Source organism: Spermophilus citellus (genome assembly GCF_964194105.1).
Source record: "Spermophilus citellus genome assembly, chromosome: 17".
In the NCBI taxonomy this organism is placed as follows: Eukaryota; Metazoa; Chordata; class Mammalia; order Rodentia; family Sciuridae; genus Spermophilus; species Spermophilus citellus.
In genome coordinates, this window is record NC_138199.1 from 48,918,721 (window position 1) to 48,939,857 (window position 21,137).

The window sequence follows — 21,137 nt, forward strand, 5'->3', positions numbered from 1 at the left end:
CTGCAGATGGCCCTCTACTCTCAGAAGGCACGAGGTAGCACACCACCCGGTCTACATGGTGGGCTTTAAGAGACAGAACTACCTGATCTGAAACCAGCCAGGCACTGGTTTGGTTCTGGGGCCAAGAGGCAGGTGGGCTCCTCTTGAGTGGCATTCCCCCCCCCACAGATACCCCCCTGCACCATGCAAACCTCCTTACCAGAATGATGCCTGCCTGGGCAGTGGCCAACTGCATGAGCACCCATGCATAGGAGTTGGGTCCCCACATGCCCAACCGGTCACCCTTGCAGAGGCCAATGCTCAGAAGACCAGAAGCAGCTTTATCCACCTGGTGCAAACAGATGGATCACAGAGGGTGAGATGGGAGCAAGCAGGAAGGGGCCCATGACTCTCACCCTCAGCCCTTGGCCCAAGGGTTCACATCAGAATCACAAGGAATACAGGGACAGGCAGATTCGCCTCAGTGGAGCTCTGGGTGGAGCTCGAGGTACACACAGTTAACAGTGCTCCAGGAGCTGCTGAGACAGACCCTTTCTGCCTCAGTTACGTCTGCTTCTCTTGCTGTCCCTTAGGTCCTCAGGCAACGCCACCACACTGCCCATCATCATGTCCCACCCTCCAGCCCCACCCACCCAGGGAAGCCTGGGGACTGGCACCTGCCCCCTTCGAGGGTTCAAGGTCAGGACCCACCTCTTTCTTGAGTTGGGCGAAGTTCAGCCTGACGTTTTCATGGAGGACAACCAAGGCCTCTCGGTCGGGGAACCTCTGTGCTGTGGCATCAAGGCACTGCCCCACAGTCTTGTTGATAAGAGGGAAACTGGTGTGTCCCTGAAGGTAGCTGAAGCCCCCGACGGGCAGTGGGGCGGTGCATTCCAGCTTTCCGGAGCTGTGGGGAGAGGGTCACGGTCTGAACTGTGCCAAGCTGGCCCTCCCTGCCAACAAGGACACCCAGCACACCCAGCCTGGGGTCAGACTGCCAATGTGTCGGAGCAGAGTTTTCTCTGGATCTTTTTATAAGCCTGGACACTTCCTGTGATGCTTCCCCAACCTCAAACAAAACCCCAAAGTAGTAGGATGGGGACAAAGCCACCTCAAGTAGGGACAAGGGTTCTTCCCTCACCTGCCTCACCTGAAGGATAAGGTGCCCCAGGAAGCCTGTGGGAGACCACTTATACACACAGAGAGATCTTATGAAGCATGCCTGTACCTATACCCCCAATCCCTGCCTGCCAGGAAATAAAGAGGTCCCTGGGGTCCTTAGAAACCAATGAAGCCCATGCTTGGACCCAGAGTGGGAATCCAGGGCCTTGGGTTCTTTGATGGGCCATTGTTTCTCTCCTCTGGGTCTAAAGTTCAAAGACAGAATAGGCAAAGGGTTTAGGAGGCAGATGGCGGCCCTAGGAACGGAAAGATCCTGTTATTTGACAGACTGACCAGGTTGCAGCAAGAATCTTCCCTCCCACAGATGAAGAAGAAAGTCCCTGTGTTCTGAATGGCACCTGGGCTCAGGCTCCCAACTCTCAGGTGACATGGCAGAGCAGAGGTAATTGTGACAGGAAAAGAGGGGGAGTATTTGGACCACATGGTGATCTCAGGCACCACAGGGCAACAAGACAGAAGGAGATGGTGCCTCAGTAGCAGATGTCCCGTGTCAGCCACAAGTGGACTGTCCCTGAAGAGGAAACGCTCATCTCCTTTATGTCTAATGTCTGAGGTTACTTTATATTTAAGGGTTTTATTTATTTGTTTGTTTGTCACACCTGACAGCAGAATGCATTTCAATTCGTAGTACACATATAGAGCACAATTTTTCATTACTCTGGATGTACACAAAGTAGAGTCACACCATTCGTATCTTTGTCCATGTACCTAGGGTAATGATGTCCATCTCATTCTACCCTCTTTCCTACCCCCATGCCCCCTCCATTCCCTCCCTCCCCTTTGCCCTATCCAAAGTTCCTCCATTTTTCCCATGATCCCCCACCCACCCACCCCCATTATGGATCAGCATCCACTTATCAGAGAAAACATTTGTTTTTTTTGGAATTGGCTTACTTCACTTGATATGCTCCAACTCCATCCATTTACCTGCAAATGCCATGATTTTATTCTCTTTTAATGCTGAGTAATACTCCATTGTGTATATATGCCACAGTTTCTTTATTGCCTAAGGTTACTTTAATATACAGTGTGAAACTGATGTGACTCCATTTTTGAAAATAAATAACAGCAGCTTCTATCTCAAGGCCTGTCCTAAGGAAGGGGGCGTGACCCTTGTCCTAGGAAAAACCCACAGAGCACTCCTAAGCACATACCCACCCTGCTGAGTTGTTTGTCTACAAATAACAGGAGAGATCTGCAGCGGTGCCAGGTGGCCCTGCCTCAGTCAGTCTAGGTGAGGACCCATAGCAACCCCCTAGCAACCACCAATCGGCATGAGACAGGGAAAATACCTGGGATGCCAGATGACCCCCCCCCAATAGTTTATGGTGATTGATAACATGTTGGGAAACCATGTAGTTTAGCAAGTACACCCCTCGTGGCCTAAACCAATCATCAGTTCAAACGAATCCCCCTCTTGTACTAACCAATCACCCCTACCCAACTTGTTCCCGCCAGTGAATGTGCTAATCAACGTTAAGAGCTGTTGTTTGACCTTCCCACCGTATGGAATGATTTGCTGTGTGATGTTGTGACGCATAGAGTATCCCCCCAAAACCTATAAAATCTCACTGAACAAAGGACCGGGACTCACTCCCTGGGACCGCTACGTGGGAAACAGTTGTGAGTCCAGGCTCAGAGCTTGCAAGACTCTTGTGTGATTGCATCAGATTCGGCTCCTGGAGGTCTATTGGAGTCCCAGGAATCTGGCATTACAACAGAAATGTATTTGGGGGGCTAGGGTTGTGGCTCAGTGGTAGAGAGCTTGCCTAGCATGCATGAGGCACTGGGTTTGATTCTTGGCACTGCATACAAATAGATAAAACAAAGGTCCATCAACAACTAAAAAAAATACTTAAAAAAAGACAAATGTTATTAAAAAAAAGAAATGTATTTTGAAAGACATTCAGGTGAGAATATGAATTCCCTTCTCCTCCTGGTAAGGAAGCTGAAAGGCAAAGAAGTCAGATGCCTGCAGGGATGGCAAATAACTGAGCTGAGGCAGGGAATTCAGTGGAACTTCAGCTGCCTCAACACCTACAGCCAGGTCTGCCACCCTGATCCAGGGAGGAGGCATGGGAAGGGGCAATTCCTGCTCTTTCCACTTTGAATTTATTCCCTGTCTGACCATCAGAGACTATCTGGTCTCAAATTTTATTTATTCCACAAAATATTTATTTTTTTCTACTAGCTGATCCCAACACATGGACTAGAGTAGGGCCTGGCAGAAGGGAGACAGAGGGCTCCTCCAGGGAGTTAAAAGAGTTCTAGAAACTCCTATCAATGGAATTTGCTCATAAAGGTAGGAACCACCCCTGTCATTTAGTCATTTCAAAAGCTGATTCTCCTTCCCTGGCCAAACCTCAATCACCTGGGGCCAAATAGGCAGCCATTTTTTTTTTTCTGGTTTTAGAGAGAGCCGGGGCAGTTCCCCTGTCAAACAAATGTTTTGTGGTTTTCATTTTCGTCATTTTGTTTTGTTTTGAGGTGTGGAGGGAGGGAGCTTAAGGAGTTGGAGGAGGAGAACCAGCAGACCTTGTTGGTCTCAACTCACAAAACTAAAGTCAACAACCTTTCATGCGGCCATCAGCTACTTAGATTGGGGAGGCCTTCCACAGCCAGATGGGACTGAAGCAGGAAAAAGAGACAAAGCCCAGCCCCACCCAATGTGGCCCTTAAGACAGTTGGCCCAGATCTTATTTTATAAGCGAGAAGTTGGGAACAAGGAAATTTGGGGATAGCAGGCGGTGGGTACTGGATATTGAACCCAGGGGCTCTTACCACTGAGCTACACTCCCAGTCCTTTCTTATTTCTTATTTTGGGACAAGGTCTTGCCAGGTTGTCCAGGATAGCCTCAAACTTTCAATCCTCCTACCTCAGCCTCCCCAGTAGCTGGGATGATAGTTATGTACCACCACATCCAGAGAGGCCATTTTTTAAAACTTTTTTAAAAATTTGTTCTTTTTAGACTCCATGTATGTATAATATACTCCATGTATGTATAATTTTGACTATTATACATGGAGTATAACTTCCAATTCTTGTGGTTGTACATAATGTGGAATTACACTGGTCGTGTATTCATATGAATACAGGAAAGTGATGTCCAATTCATTCTACTGTCTTTCTTATTCCCACCCTCCTCCTTCCCCCTTCATTCCCCTTTGTCTAATCCAAGGGCTTCTATTCCGTCCCCTCCCCCCCCATTGTGTGTTAGCACTTGCACATGACAGAACATTTGGCCTTTGATTTTGGGGGATTGGTCTATTTCACTAAGATTGATAGTCTCCAGATCCATCTATTTACCAGCAAATGCCATAATTTCATTCTTCTTTATGACCAAGTAACATTCCATTGTGTGTGTGTGTGTGTGTGTGTGTGTGTGTATATGCCACATTTTCTTTATTCATTTATTTGGTGAAGGGCACTTAGTTTGTTGATTCCATAGTTTAGCTATTGTGAATTAAGTTGCTATAAACATTGATTTGAGGCTACTGTATTGAACTCAGCTCCTGCACTGGGCTCCAACTGACCAGACTGAAAATCAAAATGGAGTCACCCATGCTGAAGTTCCACATTGTCAAACAAAATTAAGCCGTTTATATGAACTTTCAGGATACCAGGAAAAAAAAAATGAGAAAACAGCCTAATTTCCCACAGGCCAGTTTCAATCAGCATGATAATGATCCTCACTCAAAATATGGGAATCTAAAGTAATCTAATCTTAACCCATCAGCTATTTTTCTACAGTTCTATCTCCCTCTCCTCAGTATACAAGGAAAGTAACTTTGAAATTTGTTCTTTGTTTTTGCTTTCCCTTCTCTGTCTATAAGCCCAACCTCTTTGGCTCAGTCCATTATAACATTTCCTCTATTTTAGAGAAAGTAGTTGAAACAGACTCCCTCTGAAATGAGGGGAGGAGCAACTTTCTGATAACTTGTTTTGTTGTTGTTATTTGTTTCTCTTTCTTTTTTTTTTTTTCTTGCAGGATTTGAAACAGCCCCTTTTGAAATTAGAGCTCCAAACTGATTTAACTTCTGAACTTCCTCCACTGGCTGAGCACAGACCAAGGAAACTGAAAATGACCAGTTCCCTGGCTGACTAAATCTGCTGATGTCTATTTCCTGTTTTTTGTTGTATCTTGCTGTCATTTCTATTCTAAAAGCTGGCCTCATCCTTGAACTCTCTGAAGATTGAGACTGAGATAGGAAGCCTCCTCTACTTTCCTTCAAAGACAGTTTTGAATAAATCTGTCTTCCTGCCAAGCTGACTCCCCGGAGTATTTGTCGGGTACACAAGCAGTAAAGCTCTTGCCCCACATATAACATAGAGTTCCTGGATTCTAGGACTGAAAATAAAGCCAACTACAATATTTAAACTAGCCAATCATAGTGGCATGCGCCAGTAGTCTCAGCCACTTAGGAGGCTGAGGCAGGAGGCTTGAGTTCAAGACCAACCTGGACAACATAGCAGAACTCTGACTCAGGAAAAAAAAAAAAGCTATTTAAACTAAATTTTAAAGATTTTCCTTTGACAAAGTAAAAACCTGTGCATAAATATTTATAGCAGTACCACTCACAATAGCCCAAAGGTGGAAACAACCCAAGTGTCTAGCAACAATGAATTGATTAACAAAATGCCACATATGCATTCCCAGTGGAGGATTATTTGGCCATAAAAGGGAAGGAAGCACTGATACATTCTACTGCATGAGTGAACCTGGACAATATTGTGCTAAGTGAAAAAAAAAGTCAATAACCAAAGGCCACATGTTGCATTATGCAGGTCTAACATGATCCCAAATACTCACACATTTGTTGCTGTGGTAAAACATGCAATACACTCTGCTCCTGGGGAATGTTAGTCTCACTTTAGCAGAACTCATTTGTGAGTAATGCACCTCAACTGTTGGACTCCAAAACACATATAGGATGTGATAGCACACACCTGAGGTCCCTGCTACTTAGGAGGCTGAGACAGGAGGATCGCTTGAGCCTAGAAATTTAGAACTCATTACTATGTGGTTAAGGTGCCTCCTCTAATCAGGGTATTTCCTGTGAGATTTGTTCTTGTTATTCTCCCCCTCTTTTGTGAATTAAAAAAGAAACATCTGGGGCTGGAGTAAGTAGCTCAGTGGTAGAGCACTTGCCTGGCATGTATGAGGCTCTGGGTTTGATCCTCAGTACCACATGTAAGTAAATAAATAAAACAAAAGATCTATTGGCCACTAAAACAATATATATATAAAACAAGCATCTATTTGTGTGACAGTAAACCAGGTGATTCGTGAAATTTTACTGATCATCTCCTTATTTTAACCATAGAAAACAGTATAATTCCATGTATATGAAATACCCAGAACAGACAAACCCATAGTCAGAAAACCACACGTATAATTCCAGACACTCAGGATACTGAAGCAGGAGGATTGCACATTTGAGGCCAGTCTCGGCAATTTAGCAAGTCTCTATCTCAAAAAATAAAAATATATGGGGGTGTAATTGGAGGTAATTTGAGGTACAGTACCCCCTTGGGTTCCATCTCTAGCACCACAAAAAGAAAAAGAAAAGAAAGTAGATTAAGTGGTTACTTATGGCTGGGGAGGATGGGAGGACAGAGGGGTGGTAACTAAAGGATGTGGAGTTTATGAATCCATCAAAATGTCAAAATGTCTTTTCTTTCTTCTTTATCTTTTTAAATTATCTATCTATCTATTTATTTGTGTGTGTGTGTTGACAGCCACAGCCGAAGGGGCCCCAGCAAACTTCCAGCTGATTGGCTCATCATGGCCCCAGCAAACTTCCAGCTGCCAGCTGATTGGCTCCTCTGCAGTGATGCTCATTGGGCTGTTTCCCGGCCCTTTCAGACCACAGAGCTGCTCATTGGGGGACTCTTTTGGCTCCGCCCACATGACCCAGCCAATCGGCCTCAAGAGCAGGAGGAGGGGGGGGGGGTTTGAGAGGCTTGTGGGAAGCCAGTGGTGGCAGTTGGGCTCAGAGGGAATTCCTGAAGAGCTCATGTGGTCCTGCCTGTGTTCTAAAAATAAAGTTCGTTTCTGCTTGATAAGTGGCTCATGAATTGTGCCCAGCCAGACTGCGGTGTGTGTGTGTGTGTGTGTGTGTGTGTGTGTGTGTGTGTGTGTTAGTGTTACTAGGGATTGAACCCAGAGGCATTCTACCACTAAGCCACATCACCAGCCCTTTTTATTTTTTATTTTGAAACAGACTCTGGCTAAGGCATTAAGACTGGCCTTGGAACTTGCCATTTTCCTGCCTCAGCCTCCTGAGTTCCTAGGATTATGGGTGTGTACCACTGTGCCCAGTTTTTGAAAAGAAATAATCCTATTCCTGAATGTAGTAGTATTTTCCTTCTGGAGAGTTCCATTAAATGAGAAAGTAATTTATGTGCTCTCTGCAGTTCATAGCTCACTGTGACTATTCGTTCTCCAGCCCATCTCAGACAGGGATGCCCATTCTCCAGGATTAGGAGCATATAGAAGTTCATGGCGCATTGCTTGCTACTTAGAATATAGCTTACTAGACTCTAGGCTTTGGTCCAGAAGGCAGCTCAAGACTACTTTCAGGAATATTGCTCCTGTAGGAAACTAGAATCCACTCCATGACCATCTGCTTCACAGTACAATTTCCAAGAATGTCCGTGGAGACTTTTAAGGGCTAGCCAGGAATGTAATGATTCTGTTTTATGAAAAAGATAAGCACTCTCAGAGGGGAAGGCAGAGATGGGCAAGCCTACAGGGCACATGAGCAGGAGAGAAAAGAACACTGAACTCTTCCTCTGTAAAGCCGCCCAGGCAAATCATCCCAGTAGTCAAAGGAGCCAAGGCTTTTACTCCTGTTTTACAAATGGAAAAAAAATGATAGAGAAATTAATACTGAAAAAAAAAAAGTTGATACAAACAGCTTTATCATCTGATCACGGTTTTCCACTAAAAGGACCAATGACTGTTGAATCTGCTCCAACTTCACAGAAGAGCAGAGACAAATGGCCACTAAGCATAGGAAAATTTGTCTGTCACAAATCAAATCAGCACTTCAAAGAGGCATTTGTCCCCCAAGAGATAAGCAAAGATTAAAACCATTGATGTTATATCTGCAACTAACCTTCAAACAATGGCCAAAATGTATCTCTGTTTGCAGAGAAAGGGGGTGCAGGCCAGGGGAGAGAGACCCACTGATCTGTTAGCATTGAGATTTGAAACTCAACCCTCAATCATTCATCTAGATTATTATGATATGGGACCCCCCCCAAAGCTTTTTTCCCCCAGCATTGGAAATTGAACCCATGGGGCACTTTACCACGATAGCTCAATGTTTTTATTTTTTATTTTGAGACAGGCTTTCACTAAGTTGCTCAGGCTGGCCTTGAACCTGCAATCCTCCTGCCTCAGCCTTCCAAGTAGCTGGGATTACAGCGTGACATTGCACAGGGCCCCCAAATTATTTTTCTTATAACTTTATTTTATTTATTATGTGGTGCTGAGGATCGAACCCATGCCTCACACATGCTAGGCAAATGCTCTTCCACTGAGCCACAACCCGGCCCCCCAAAAATTCTTATTCCAAAAAAAAAAAAAAACACATGTAGATAAATCTGTAGCTATATAATATAGAGAAGAAGCTATTCAGTCTGTCTGATACTGTAATAAACATAAAGTTACTATAGGGGAAAATTAACAAATTAGCAATCCTTTGCCCAAACCACATTGCTGTCTTTCTAAAGGAGTCTATGTTTAATTTCAAAATTCCATGACCAGCATTCTCATCAAACAGCCCTCCTAGGCATGGTATTAGACAGCAGCTTCAGCTAAATGAGAGCTCAGCCTGTATTCCTGCTGGCGTGATACCATCAGTAAGACAGTTTACCCCAGGATACGATAGAGTACTGGATTATAATGATGCTACTGCTATCTAGGGGCTGGGACTGTAGCTCAGCCCCTGTTTAGCAGGCCAGGGATCCTGGGCTCAACCCCCAGCACTGGAGAAAATAAAAAATGAGCTTAAGTTTCCCTGATTAATAAAATGGTTATTTATCTCAACATAAAAACAAGAATGACTGATAATACAGAATGTTGGTGAGGATGTTGAGAAATGGACCAGAGTGTAAATTGGTAAAAGACTTTTAGAGGACGATGAGCACAGGAGCCACGAAGACTATGAAAGAGGCTTTAGCAGCCCTCACCAGACTGGCCTCCTCCTTGGTTCCTAGGAATTGGAGAGAGGCTGATCGCAAATCAAGAAGCACTTATATGTTGATGATTCCAGCAAGTTGCCTAAAGAGATCTCAAAAGAGAGCCTTCGAGGTCCCCGCAATTTGTAGCAAATTATTTTGTTAATTCCAAGTGATTGTTCAATTCTCATGAAATTTGCACTAAATTTTGCAGATGGGGGAATGAGGCTCAGATAAATGCTATGCCTCACCCCAAGCCCCGGAGACTGTAAACAGCCAAGCTGGGACCCAACCCCAGGACTGTCTGGCTTCCAAGGCCTTGATATAACACAAAATGAGTTTTGGTAGAGCCTTATGCCTTAAAAAGGACTTCCACACGTGCTTCCTATGATTCTCCTATTAGTCCTGGACCACATCTTTTTGCAAAGGAAAAAGCAAGAGGTCTGACACTGATGGGTGGCAAATACGGACCCTCTCCTAAGCCTATTGCTCTTTCTACTGTGGCCCATTCGAGCCTCCTCTGGAGACCCCAGTGAAGGCCAAGGTCCATGGAGATCCTCTCCAGGGAGGATTCCTTCAGCACCTGTTCCTGTAGGCCTCATCTCTTGATGCCCTCAAGCATACCCAAACTCTTTCCCTGACTTATTTGTGGCATCTGATTCCTGAAGTAGCCACCCGAGGTAGGGATGATTGCAAATACCTAAACAAACAGATCTAAGAGGACAGTGTTTGCTTTGCCTCCTGTACATATTACCTACTGATGAAGGTATTTGGAACTTGGAGCAGAGGTTGGTAGGTGGACCTTGCCCTTGCAGGAGGCTTGAGCTTCCTCGGACCCTGGGCAAGGCCTCATAATCTTTCAGGAACAACTGGGGAGGAAGGATGGGCAGGACTGGTATGGGGCCCAAGGAGCTGCAGGAACATCTCCCAAACTGAGGTCAACCACCGCTTTCCTGGAAACAGTGTCACACCAGGTCACAGAAAAGCTTTTGAAATGATATTGAAAGTACTATCCTGTTTGGTTCCAAGTTGTGGACTAACACTGACCTCTGTCCCTTCCTCTCACTTGTATCTGATGCAAGTTGGTCCCCAGGTCCTAAGAAAAACATACACCATCAAAAATGCTAAAAGAGGGCTGGGGCTGTAGCTCAGTGGCAGAGCACTTGCCTAGCACGTGGAAGGCACTGGGTTCAAGCACCACATAAAATAAACAAACAAAATAAAAACATGCTGTTCATCTACAACTACAAAAAAAAAAAAAAAAGAAAAAAGAAAATTTTTAAAAATTTACAAAGATTAAAAAAACAAGGCTAAAAGACAAGCAAATGCCTATGTTTATGAATTTCATTTTAAATATGAGACAAAGGATTGATACTTAGCCTGCATTTAAAAAAAAAACATAAATCAATAAGGGCAAATAATCGGACACAATAAATGGGCAAAGAAAATGAAGTGAATAGTCACAGAAGACATAAATAATAAACATTTCAAAAGATGTCTAATCTCCCTGGCAGTCAGGGAAATGTAAATCAAAACCACAATGAGATACCCTTTCACCTCCGCCAGAGCGCACCACAAGCACTCCAGAGGTCAGCAATACTAAGTATCTGCAGCCATATAGGAAAACAGCAAAACGTGTTTGCTGCTAGTGGTCACAGTAGCACAGCTTCTCCATCCATAGCAATATCTAGAATAGCTGAAAATGTCAACTCTTCAGCACAGCAATTCCACTGCTAGAGATATAGTCATGCAATGGATGAATATGTCACAGGTAAAATGAATAACCTAGATCTACATGTGTCAATGTGAACAGATCTCAAAAGCACATACTACGAAGTGAAAACACAAGGAACTAGCATGCAAATTTTTTTTGCTATAATCATAAAAGCATAATATGCATTGGTTATGAATACAAAACCTAGACTAAAAGCACTTATTACTCACATGGTATGATTATAAGTGCTTTTACATTCTTTTTTTTTTTTTCCAGTCATTTTGTTGGTACCGGGGAGTGAACCCTGAGGTGCTTAACTCATTAAGTTGCCCAGACTGGCCACAAACTTGCAATCCTCTTGCCTCAGCCTCATGAGTCACCGTTGTAAGTATGCATCTTATATGAAATGCTTAAGAAAAATACAAAGGGATTTCTGAGCATGGTGATGCATGCTTATGGTCACAGCTACTGGAGAGGCTAAGATAGGGATTGCTTGAATTCAGGAGTTTGAGCCCAGCCTTGGCAACATAATAAGGCTCTCTTTAAAATAAATAAACAAACATAGGGGCTTCATGGCATCCTAAGGAGGGTATCTGAAACATCAGAAAGACTGAGCCACCTCCTGGCATGGACAGGAGACATACATTTAAAGCAGAGAAGAGCCCCAATCTGTCTGTGAAGTTCCTGGGCCATACTGGTAGGAAGCCTCACATGCCCCTCCACTACCCTGTGTGTTCCAGCAAAATGATCCAGTGCATCTCTGAACTCAGAGCCATTGAAAGACAGGCTCTGGATGGTTCTGAAAATGGAGGACTAGAGGACCCCACCATATGGTAACTGCTCTCAAAGACTGAATTATAATGACTGTTCTGCAGCGTGATGAGGTAGGAAGGCTGTGGGAGAACACCGGAAACCAGCTCAGAGACCAGCAATCCGGTGAAAACCAGAAATGCTGGGTTTTGGAAGAAAGAGAATTAATAAAAGGACTAGATTGCAGCAGCACCTGGCATGTGGTGACTCAGTGGGGAAGGGGATACTCCCCCCCAATGACCTGAAAGAAAGTTTTCCAGTGAGTGTAAAAAAAAACAGGATCCTGGGGATATAGCTCAGTTGGTAGAGTGCTTGCCTCACCTGCACAAGGCCCTGGGTTCAATGCCCAGAAAAAAAAAAAAAAAGAAAGAAAGAAGAAAGGGGCTGGGGATGTGGCTCAAGCGGTAGCACGCTCGCCTGGCATGCGTGCGGCCCGGGTTCGATCCTCAGCACCACATACCAACAAAGATGTTGTGTCCGCTGAGAACTAAAATAAATAAATAAATAAATTCTCTCTCTCTCTCTCTCTCTCTCTCCCCTCTCTCCTCTCTCTTAAAAAAAAAAAAGAAAGAAAGAAAGAAGAAAGAAAAGCAGGACCCACTGTCCAGCAAATTTACAATCTGAGCAGGAAAAGCTGAGATACTGCAAAGTGAGCAGCGGCAGGTGTGGACAGAGTCTGGATTTGGTGGAAGTGGGGGAGCAGCACTAGATTAGAAATCCCTGCAGGCATCCTTCACTTTTCTTTTATCTCCATTTATTTTTATTGGTCTTGTTCTTGGTTTGTTTTCTTTTGGGGTACCAAGACTTAGCACCCAATAATGTTTTACTTTTCACTGGACTGGTGGGCACCCAACCTGTGTCAACCTGAGCACACGTGTGAAACTGTAACATGGACGTAGGGGAAGCTTTAGGTATTGACCCAGAGCAGCAGCTTCCAGTCCAGGGATCGGCACAGCAGAGACTAGCAAAGGGCACTGTCATTTGAAATTGGTAGCCCGGTCTATGGGCTAAGGGGCAAGGACTGACATAAGGTAGAACTGGGTTGGGTCAGGATTGGGTGGAAAGCTGCACCCACAGCTTCATACTGTGGACCTTGCCACCTCCCCAACACCCAGAAGTAGTTGGAGAATCTGCTGAAGTGGCCTGGGCACTTTCCACACAGCCTCCACCCACCCCCCAGCACATGGACTGAGGCTCTCAGTACCAGGAGTCCTGGGTAATCCAGGTTGATTCACAGGCTCTCCAGGTGAGAGGGTGGGCAAGAAGCCCCTGCTCCTACCCCCAGAAACAAAAATATCATCAAGCTAATCGAGGGTGAATTCTTCTCCAAAAGGATAATGCTCCATCAAAACATGCTGGCAGGCCAGGAGCAGGTAGAGCTCAGTATATAGACTCCCCTAACAAGTTTGGCCAGTTTAAGTCAAAGCTATGAATGAACAAATACTACTAGAATACTACAAATATTCTCATAGCTGGGGGGATTATAAAATTGAAGCCCTGTAAAGCCCTGTCTACTTTTAAAATCTCACCAGGAGAAAACTGAATTTTTTATGTTTGTTGTTTAAATATCTCCTCTGCTTTCTTCAATGATCCACTCATCATTCAAAAGTGTATTGTTCAAACCAGGTGCAGTGGTACACGCCTGTGATCCTAGTGGCTCGGGAAGCTGAGGCAGGAGGATCGCCAGTTCAAAACCAGCCTCAGCAATGGCAAGGCGCTAAGCAAATCAGTGAGACCCTGTTTTTAAATAAAATACAAAATAGGGCTGGGGATGTGGCTCAATGGTTGAGTGTCCCTGAGCTCAATCCCCAGTACCCCTGCAGAAACACAAATAGTTAAACAACATAGAACCTCTGAAAATTTTGTAGTTCCTTAATAATTGAACCCACAAATATCAAAGTGGATGAAATCCCAAAGAATTTTAAAAGTTGATTGTTAAAAGGATCAATGAATTTAAAAAAAAATCTAAGGAATTAACTAAAGGAGAAGAGAAAGAATATCAAAGAGCACTTTAGTAAAGAGAGATTCTCAAAAGAAAAGAATCTTGGCAATGAAAAGTTCAATAAATCAAATGAAAAATTCAGTTGAAAGTCTCTCAACTAGATCAGATCAAGTAGGAGACAAAAATCTTGGAGCTTGAAGAAAAGGTGGCCAGCCTTGAACATTCAAATCATATTAAAGAAAAATAAGAAACTATGATCCAAATATGCAAGAACTCTGGCACAAAATTAAGAGACCAAACTTAAGGCTAATAGACGTTGAGGAAGGAGCAGAGATACTGGCTAATGACATTGATAGCTTATTCAGTGAAATAATAGCAGAGAATTTCCCAAACTTTGGCAATGAGATGAGCATTCAGATAAAATCAGCTAATAGAGCTTGGAAGAGAATAAGTCTCATTAGAAGACTAGATGAGGGGCTGGGGATGTGGCTCAATCGGTAGCGCGCTTGCCTGGCATGCATGCGGCCCGGGTTCGATCCTCAGCACCACATACAGGCAGAGATGTTGTGTCCGCCGAAAACTAAAAAAAAAAAATGCTGAAACTCTCTCTCTTTCTTTAAAAAAAAAAAAAAAGAAGAAGAAGACTAGATAAGTAAATGAGAATTAGGATCAAAACAAATCTTAGAAATAAATCAAAATTACAGGAAATATTACAAATCTCTATAGTAGCACTGAATGTAAATATACTCATTTCTCTAAGTAAAAGACATAGACTAGCAGATCGGATTAAAAAACAAGGCCCAGCGGCTCAGCAGTAGAGTGCTCACCTGGCAAGTACAAGGCACTGGGTTTGATATTCAACATCAGATTTAAAAAAGAATAAATAAAATAAAGGTACATTTAAAAAATGCCCAAAGCCCAATGATACATTGACTGCAAGAAACACACATCAAGGGCAAAAACATCTACAGATTAAAATAAAGTGAGAGGATGGGAAATGATGTTTTCTTGTCTCAAAATAAGAAATAAGGGGCTGGGGTTGTGTCTCAGCGGTAGAATGCTCGCCTAGCATGTGCCAGGCCCTGGGTTTGATCCTCAGCACCACATAAAAATAAATAAATACAATTAAGTATTGTGTCCAACTACAACTAAAAAAATTATATATATATTTAAAAAAAATAATAAAATGGGCTGGGGATGTGGCTCAGTGGTTAAGCACCCCTGGGTTCAATCCATAGTAAAAAAAAAAAAAAAAAAAGACATAGGCAGCAACATCCTCCATAGGATTCCTATAGCTCAGGAAATAACACTGGGCATCAATAAATCAAAGGGATGGCATCATACTAAAAAGCTCCTTAACATCAAAGGAAACAATGAATAGTGTGAAGAGAGAACCCACAGAATGGGAGAAAATCTTTGCCAGCTCCTCTTCCAACAGAAGATAAATATCTAGAATATATAAAGAAATTTTTAAAAATTCAACACCAAAAAAAAAATAATAACCCATTCAATAAATGGACAAATGAACTAACCAGACACTTCTCAAAAGAAATACAAACGGCCAAAAGTAATTTGACTGTTAAATGTCTTTGGGCAGCAGGGGAATGCAAAATTAAAACTACACTGAGATTTCATCTCACTCCAGTTAGAATGACAATCATCAAGAATACAAATAACAATAAATGCTGGCAACGATACAGGGGTTGGGGGTGGGGCGGATCTTACACACAATTGGAGGGATTGTAAAGTAGTGCAGCCATTATAGAAATTGGCATGGAGTTTCCTCATAAGACTAGGAATGGAACCACCATATGATCCAGCTATACCAATCCTGGGTATTTACCCAAAAGAACTAAGGTCAGCATGTGCTAGAGATACATGCATACCCATGTTTGTAGCAACATAATTCACAATGGCCAAGTTATGGAACCACCCTAGGTGTCCATCAACAGATAAGTGTATAAAGAAAACAATATACATGATGGAAATATTTTATTTTTATTTTAAATTGCTACTAGGAATTTAACCCAGGGGCGCTTTACCACTGAGCTACATCCCCAGTCTTTTTTTTTCCCCTCCACATTTTTTATTGGTTCATTATAGTTGTACATAATAGTGGGATTTGTTGTCACATATTCATACATGCATACAATATAACATAAATGGGCCAATATCACTCCCTAGCACTTCCGCATCCCTCCTCTCCTCTCACCCCATTTTTATTTTTATTTAAATTTATTTATTTATTTTTTTGGCAGACACAACATCTTTGTTTGTACGTGGTGCTGAGGATCGAACCCGGGCCGCATGCATGCCAGGCGAGCGTGCTACCGCTTGAGCCACATCCCCAGCCCCTTATTTTTTATTTTGATACAGGATCTCACTAAGTTGCTGAGACTGGCCTTGGACTTGTGATCAAACTTGTGACCAAATTTTTTCAGAGAAAAAAAATTAACGTGAAAGGGGCATGAGAGAAATTTCTAAATCTGTCTGGTCTCTATGGTGTCCTAGTTACATGTAGCTATGGAACCCTTAAGATGTGGCTAGTTGGAATGAAGACATGCCATAGATATTAGATTCGCACCCCATTTAGAACACATTATGAGAAAACAAAGTAAAGTATCTCACTGGCAATTTTTCAAAGATTGATTACACATTGAGATGACATTTTAGCTAAACTAAGTTAAATAAGCAATATCATCTGGGCTGGGGTTGTGGCTCAGTTGTAGAGTGCTTGCCTAGCATGTGTGAAGCACTGGGTTTGACTCTCAGCACCGCATATAAGCAAATAAAAATAAAGGTCCACTGACAACTAAAAAAAAAAAATTAATTAATTAACTTAATTAAATTTTAAAAAGAAGCTATATCATCAATTAATGTCTCAAAGCCAGGTGTAATGGTGCATGTTCAGAGGCTGGAGGATCACAAGCTCAAGGCTAGTCTGGGCAATTTAGTGAGACACTGTCTCAAAAATAAAATGGGCATGGGTATAGCTTAGTAGTAAAGCACTTGACTTGCCTAGCATATTTGAGGACCTAGATTTGATCCCCAGTACTACAAACAAAACAAAAAAACTCTCCCTGGCCAGTCTTCTCCATCTCACCATGTGATGCTTTCTCCCACGTTACAACCAGTGGGGAAGGCCCTCACCAAATGCTGAGCCAATATGACTCCATACTCTCGCACTTCCCAGCTTCCAGAACTTGAGCCAAGTGAACCTCTATTCCTTATACATTGCTCAGTCTGGTATTCAGTTATAGCCAATAGAAAAAAAAAGGCAATTAAAATTTAGTGAACTTTAGTGAAATTTACTGTATGTAATTATATCATAAAGCCCTATGATCACCACCCAACATACCCTGAGGGAATGAATATACAGCCTATGAAAGATACAGACTACAAAGACTTCTTGCATAATAAGGGTCACAGTAAAGTTCTTGAACAAGCTAGTCTATTGGTGGTGGCTTCCATTCTCACCATATTAAAAGGAATCACTGGTATGTGTGTCTTTGTGGGTATGGAGAAAAAGTACGAAGGAAGTTGTTATTTGGGTCCAGTAAACTCCCTCAAACAGAAAGGGGATCGGGCTAGGGTGTAGCTCAGTCATGGAGAATCTGCCTAGCATATGTGAAGCCCAGGGTTTGATCCCTAGCACCAAAAACAAAAACAAACAAACAACAACAACAAAAATACAGGGGACATTTCTGAAGGCCGGAAACACTTGGATTCAGGAGATATCTATGCTTCAGGTTTCCCCTTGAGACACTGTTATAGAGTCCCAGGGGAAAGAGCCCAGGAGTCACTCATAGTTAGAGACTGATTCAAGACATTGTCTCGTGATGAAATTGCTAAGGTACATACAAGTTCTAGATCTTAGCTTTCTAGAACCAGCCCTGCCTCAAAGGAAAGGCAAAACACAAGAGCAAGCTTTTGTCCATTTACTCAACAAACCAGCAAGTGGGTATTTATTAGCAACAAACTAACCCAGGTTCAGAGGTTAGGAAACATGACCCAGAAGTGAAGGATCCAAGATGTCACTCAAGATGGACTGGCTACGAAGTTATTGCTCCTTCCTGACAAGCAACCCCAGTGACCTGAAATAAGAGGCCTGGGGTGCTGGGCAGCAGGAAAGAAACTACATGTAACCAAATCAGAACAAGTGGAAGACAGAAGTCCAGAAGCTTCCACACCGTGGTACCTGGAACACTACCAGTAATCATCTTGATTTCTCTCTTTCTTTTTTTTTTTAACTCTATTGACTGCCAAGTTCCTAGAAGGCTCAGGACTGAGTTCTGAGGCTTCTACACCCACAGCACCTATTAGGGCTGGACACAGCATGTGTTCTTAAGTGTGCTTGCTGAATGTTTGAGACAGCTGAGGCTTCTGAACAGAAAAGTAGGGAAGAAATCAGACCATGGGTAGGAGCACAAGAGAGAGGGAATGGAAAGAATGGAAAAAAATTAGGCCAAACACTCAGGAAATCTTAACTCCCTACATAAACAGGCCTTTTCCTGACACAGAGACAATTTCTCTGAGTCCTGATGTCCTCCTCTCTCAGAGGTCAGAGGCCTGGGGCAGGAAAGTGACCAGCTTCGTTTAACACAATAAAATGTCAAAGGTCAGGAATATTGCTGTGTGGCCCTACGAACCTGATGTAGCATCATAAAATTTGTACATTTTGAGGAGTAACTTTCAGAGTCCTCATGACCTAAGAGGGCACACAGGAGTTCAAAAGCAAGGCTTGGAGGCTGGGGGTGGGGGAGGGCTGAGCTAGCCTAGGAGGGCACTGGGAGGGAGGGAAGGAGGGGGATGGAAGAGAACCCAGTTCCCTTCTTCCAGACCCCATCTGTTGACAGGACTGGATCCCCCTGGGTTTTCTCGCAAAATGAAACAGAATGATGTTAAAGTATGGTGTTTTCTGGATTTTAGGAACATTGCTAATAAATAAACGTGATCCTTAGAGTTTAAAAATAAATAAATAAATGTGATCCTAAGAGTTCTGGCCTACTAGTCTAAAAGGAATATGCAACTCCCTTGAACTCCTCTAGCCATTTTTTTTTAAATACCAAATCTAGTTGTTGAAGACCCAGTCCTGTTAGGTTTCTTTTCTTTTCTTTTTTTTTTTTTTTGAACTCAGGGGTACACTGCCAATGGGCTACATCCCCAGTCCTTTTTATTTTATTTTGGGTCAGGGTCTCACTAAGTTGCTGAAACTGGCCTCAAACTTTTGATCCTGCTACCTCAGCTTTCTGAGTAGTTGAAATCACAGACTTGCACTACCGCACTCAGCTAATGTCCTCTTTCTTTATTTTAACTGTGGAATTCATTCTTCCTTTTTTTTTTATAGTTGAAAAGTTGTTGCTTACATATTGCTAAATTGTGAAAAATGATCCTCCATCATGCCTCCCCAACTTTTTTCTCTCCTGGAAATGGCTGACATGAGAACACAGGATAGGTTGCTAGATATTGCTGTCAGAAGCTACACAAAGAGAAAAGCCAGATGATTTCACGGTCCTTCTTTATGCAAAAAGTACTAATCACACTCTTTATGGTTTCCTGTTAGGTTTCTTCCCTGTCCTGGCCCACAGCCCATATGGTGTGGAAAAATGGTGCCCTGACCGCAGATTTAGCACCCTGCCTAGATGGGTGGCAGGGCAGTCTGCACACTGGGCTTGCCAGTGCTGGGTGCTGAAGGTAATACCACCTCTAATCTCCTGGGAGAGCCAATCCACCTAACCAAGGCCTTTCCCTTGCAGTCTCAGGGGTCCTCCCAAAGGCTTGCAACATCAGCTTTACCTACATCCTCCACTGCCAGCCCCCATCCCTTTGCACTAAGGATGGACAAAAACTAAGGCCCAGGAGTAGGTGGCAAGGAACCTATTTGTCAGCAGCTGATGAGGACTGGGGAGACTACGGAGTTCAGTGGTCTGAGTGGGGGGAGGGGAGACATCGAGGCAGATCCCCAAGTTTATCCCTGAAGGAGTTGCAGTTCAAAGGCTGGGTTCTAGGGACAGAGCCCAGATCTTGGCCCTGGCCCCTGCCCCTCAGGATAGATCGCTACAGACCCACACTCCTGGGCCATAAAGGGAAGAATCTACAGTCCTGGACTAGATCAGACTCAAGACAGGACCACTGTGGCCAGCAGCGGCCCTTGTCCCAAGCCAGGCCAGATTTTCCTGTTGCCTAGATGCTAGAGTACTAGATGGGGGTACCAGTGAGAACCATCCCAAGGAGGCCCAGCGACAGGCTTCATAGCAAGTGGGATGGGTCCCCAGGGAGGCTCTGCAGGATCCCCCCCCAGCTCCTTTCCGGGGGACTGCCCAGCCCCCTCTCCGCCCCGGGGCGGGTACCTGAGTGGACGGACGTGCTGCGACTTCGCTTCCTGCCATCCCCGAGAAAGGACAGCCCGGGGTCCCTGCACCGCCAGGCTCATGGCACACAGCCTCCGGAGGCGCAGCATGCCGGCCCAGACAGCCTCGGCTCGCTCCACCGCAAGTCCGGCCCGAGTAAACTTTTAAAGTGAGCTGAGGCGGGGCGAGCGCGGAACAGGCGGGGAGGCGGAAGGGTCGCCTCTGCCTATGGGGTGCGGAGGACTCAGTCCCGCCGGGGCGGAGCGAGACGAGGCGGGAGGTGGCGACTCTGCGCCCTGGGCCACCTTCGCGTGGGACCGTGTCCTTCCCGGCCCACCCTCCAAGAATTGCCCTGGTTTCCCTCTGAATCCGAAGGCCTGGCTGCAGCCCAAGACACGGCCTGGGTGTAGCAACCGAGGAGTTTGTTAATTTCCTAAAGGGGAAGATGCGGAGCCTCAGTGCTGAGCCAGATGGCAAGATCAAGGCTGAGCAGGCCCCTGCACCGGTTTGGCGCGAGGGCAACGTGGGAACCCACGGGGATGGTGAGCCAGAGATTAAAGGAGCCGGCATTCAGTGCCCCGAGGGCTGCCAGCTGGAACAGGGAGCCTGAAACAGGCGGGAGGCTCGGGGACAAAGAGTGCTGCGAAAGAATCCCTCTGTGCCCGCAGGCGCGGGGTCAAGTCCCCAGAGAGGCCAGGCATCGGCTTCAGGCGGTATCCCCACCTCACACCCTCCCCCTATGTCTCTGCCTTGATGCCCCCCCGCCCCCCCCCACCACCACCGAGCATGGTTACAGGGCTGTCCACTGTCTGGTGGCCTCATGGACTGGGATCTGTGTATCCTATCTGCCATCTTCCTGTCCCAACTTAAGACCTAAAACACAATTCTCTGAGTCTCCCTGAGGCTGAATGGAAAGCACTCAGCTCAAGCCTCCTTGCTCTCTCTTTGACTCTTCTTCCAGAGGAGGAAGGG

The 21,137-nt window shown here is 44.5% G+C and overlaps 1 protein-coding gene across 3 annotated transcripts in view; it reads right to left on the reverse strand.

Annotated features, from left to right (window-relative positions):
* ACSF2 (acyl-CoA synthetase family member 2) overlaps window positions 1–20,872 on the reverse strand; it is a 33,845-nt gene extending 12,973 nt beyond the window's left edge. Inside the window, exons 1-3 of one of the 3 annotated variants that reach the window (XM_081271696.1) lie at window positions 20,166–20,872; window positions 691–886; window positions 200–328 (exon numbers count right to left, since the gene is read on the reverse strand). In XM_081271696.1, coding sequence (XP_081127822.1) covers window positions 200–328; window positions 691–886; window positions 20,166–20,275 — 435 coding nt within the window. In that variant the 5' untranslated portion in view covers window positions 20,276–20,872. The remainder of the gene's footprint in view (window positions 1–199; window positions 329–690; window positions 887–20,165) is intronic. The other 2 variants (XM_081271695.1, XM_081271697.1) reach the window with 2 other exon arrangements.
* Between the last annotated feature and the right edge of the window lie 265 nt (window positions 20,873–21,137).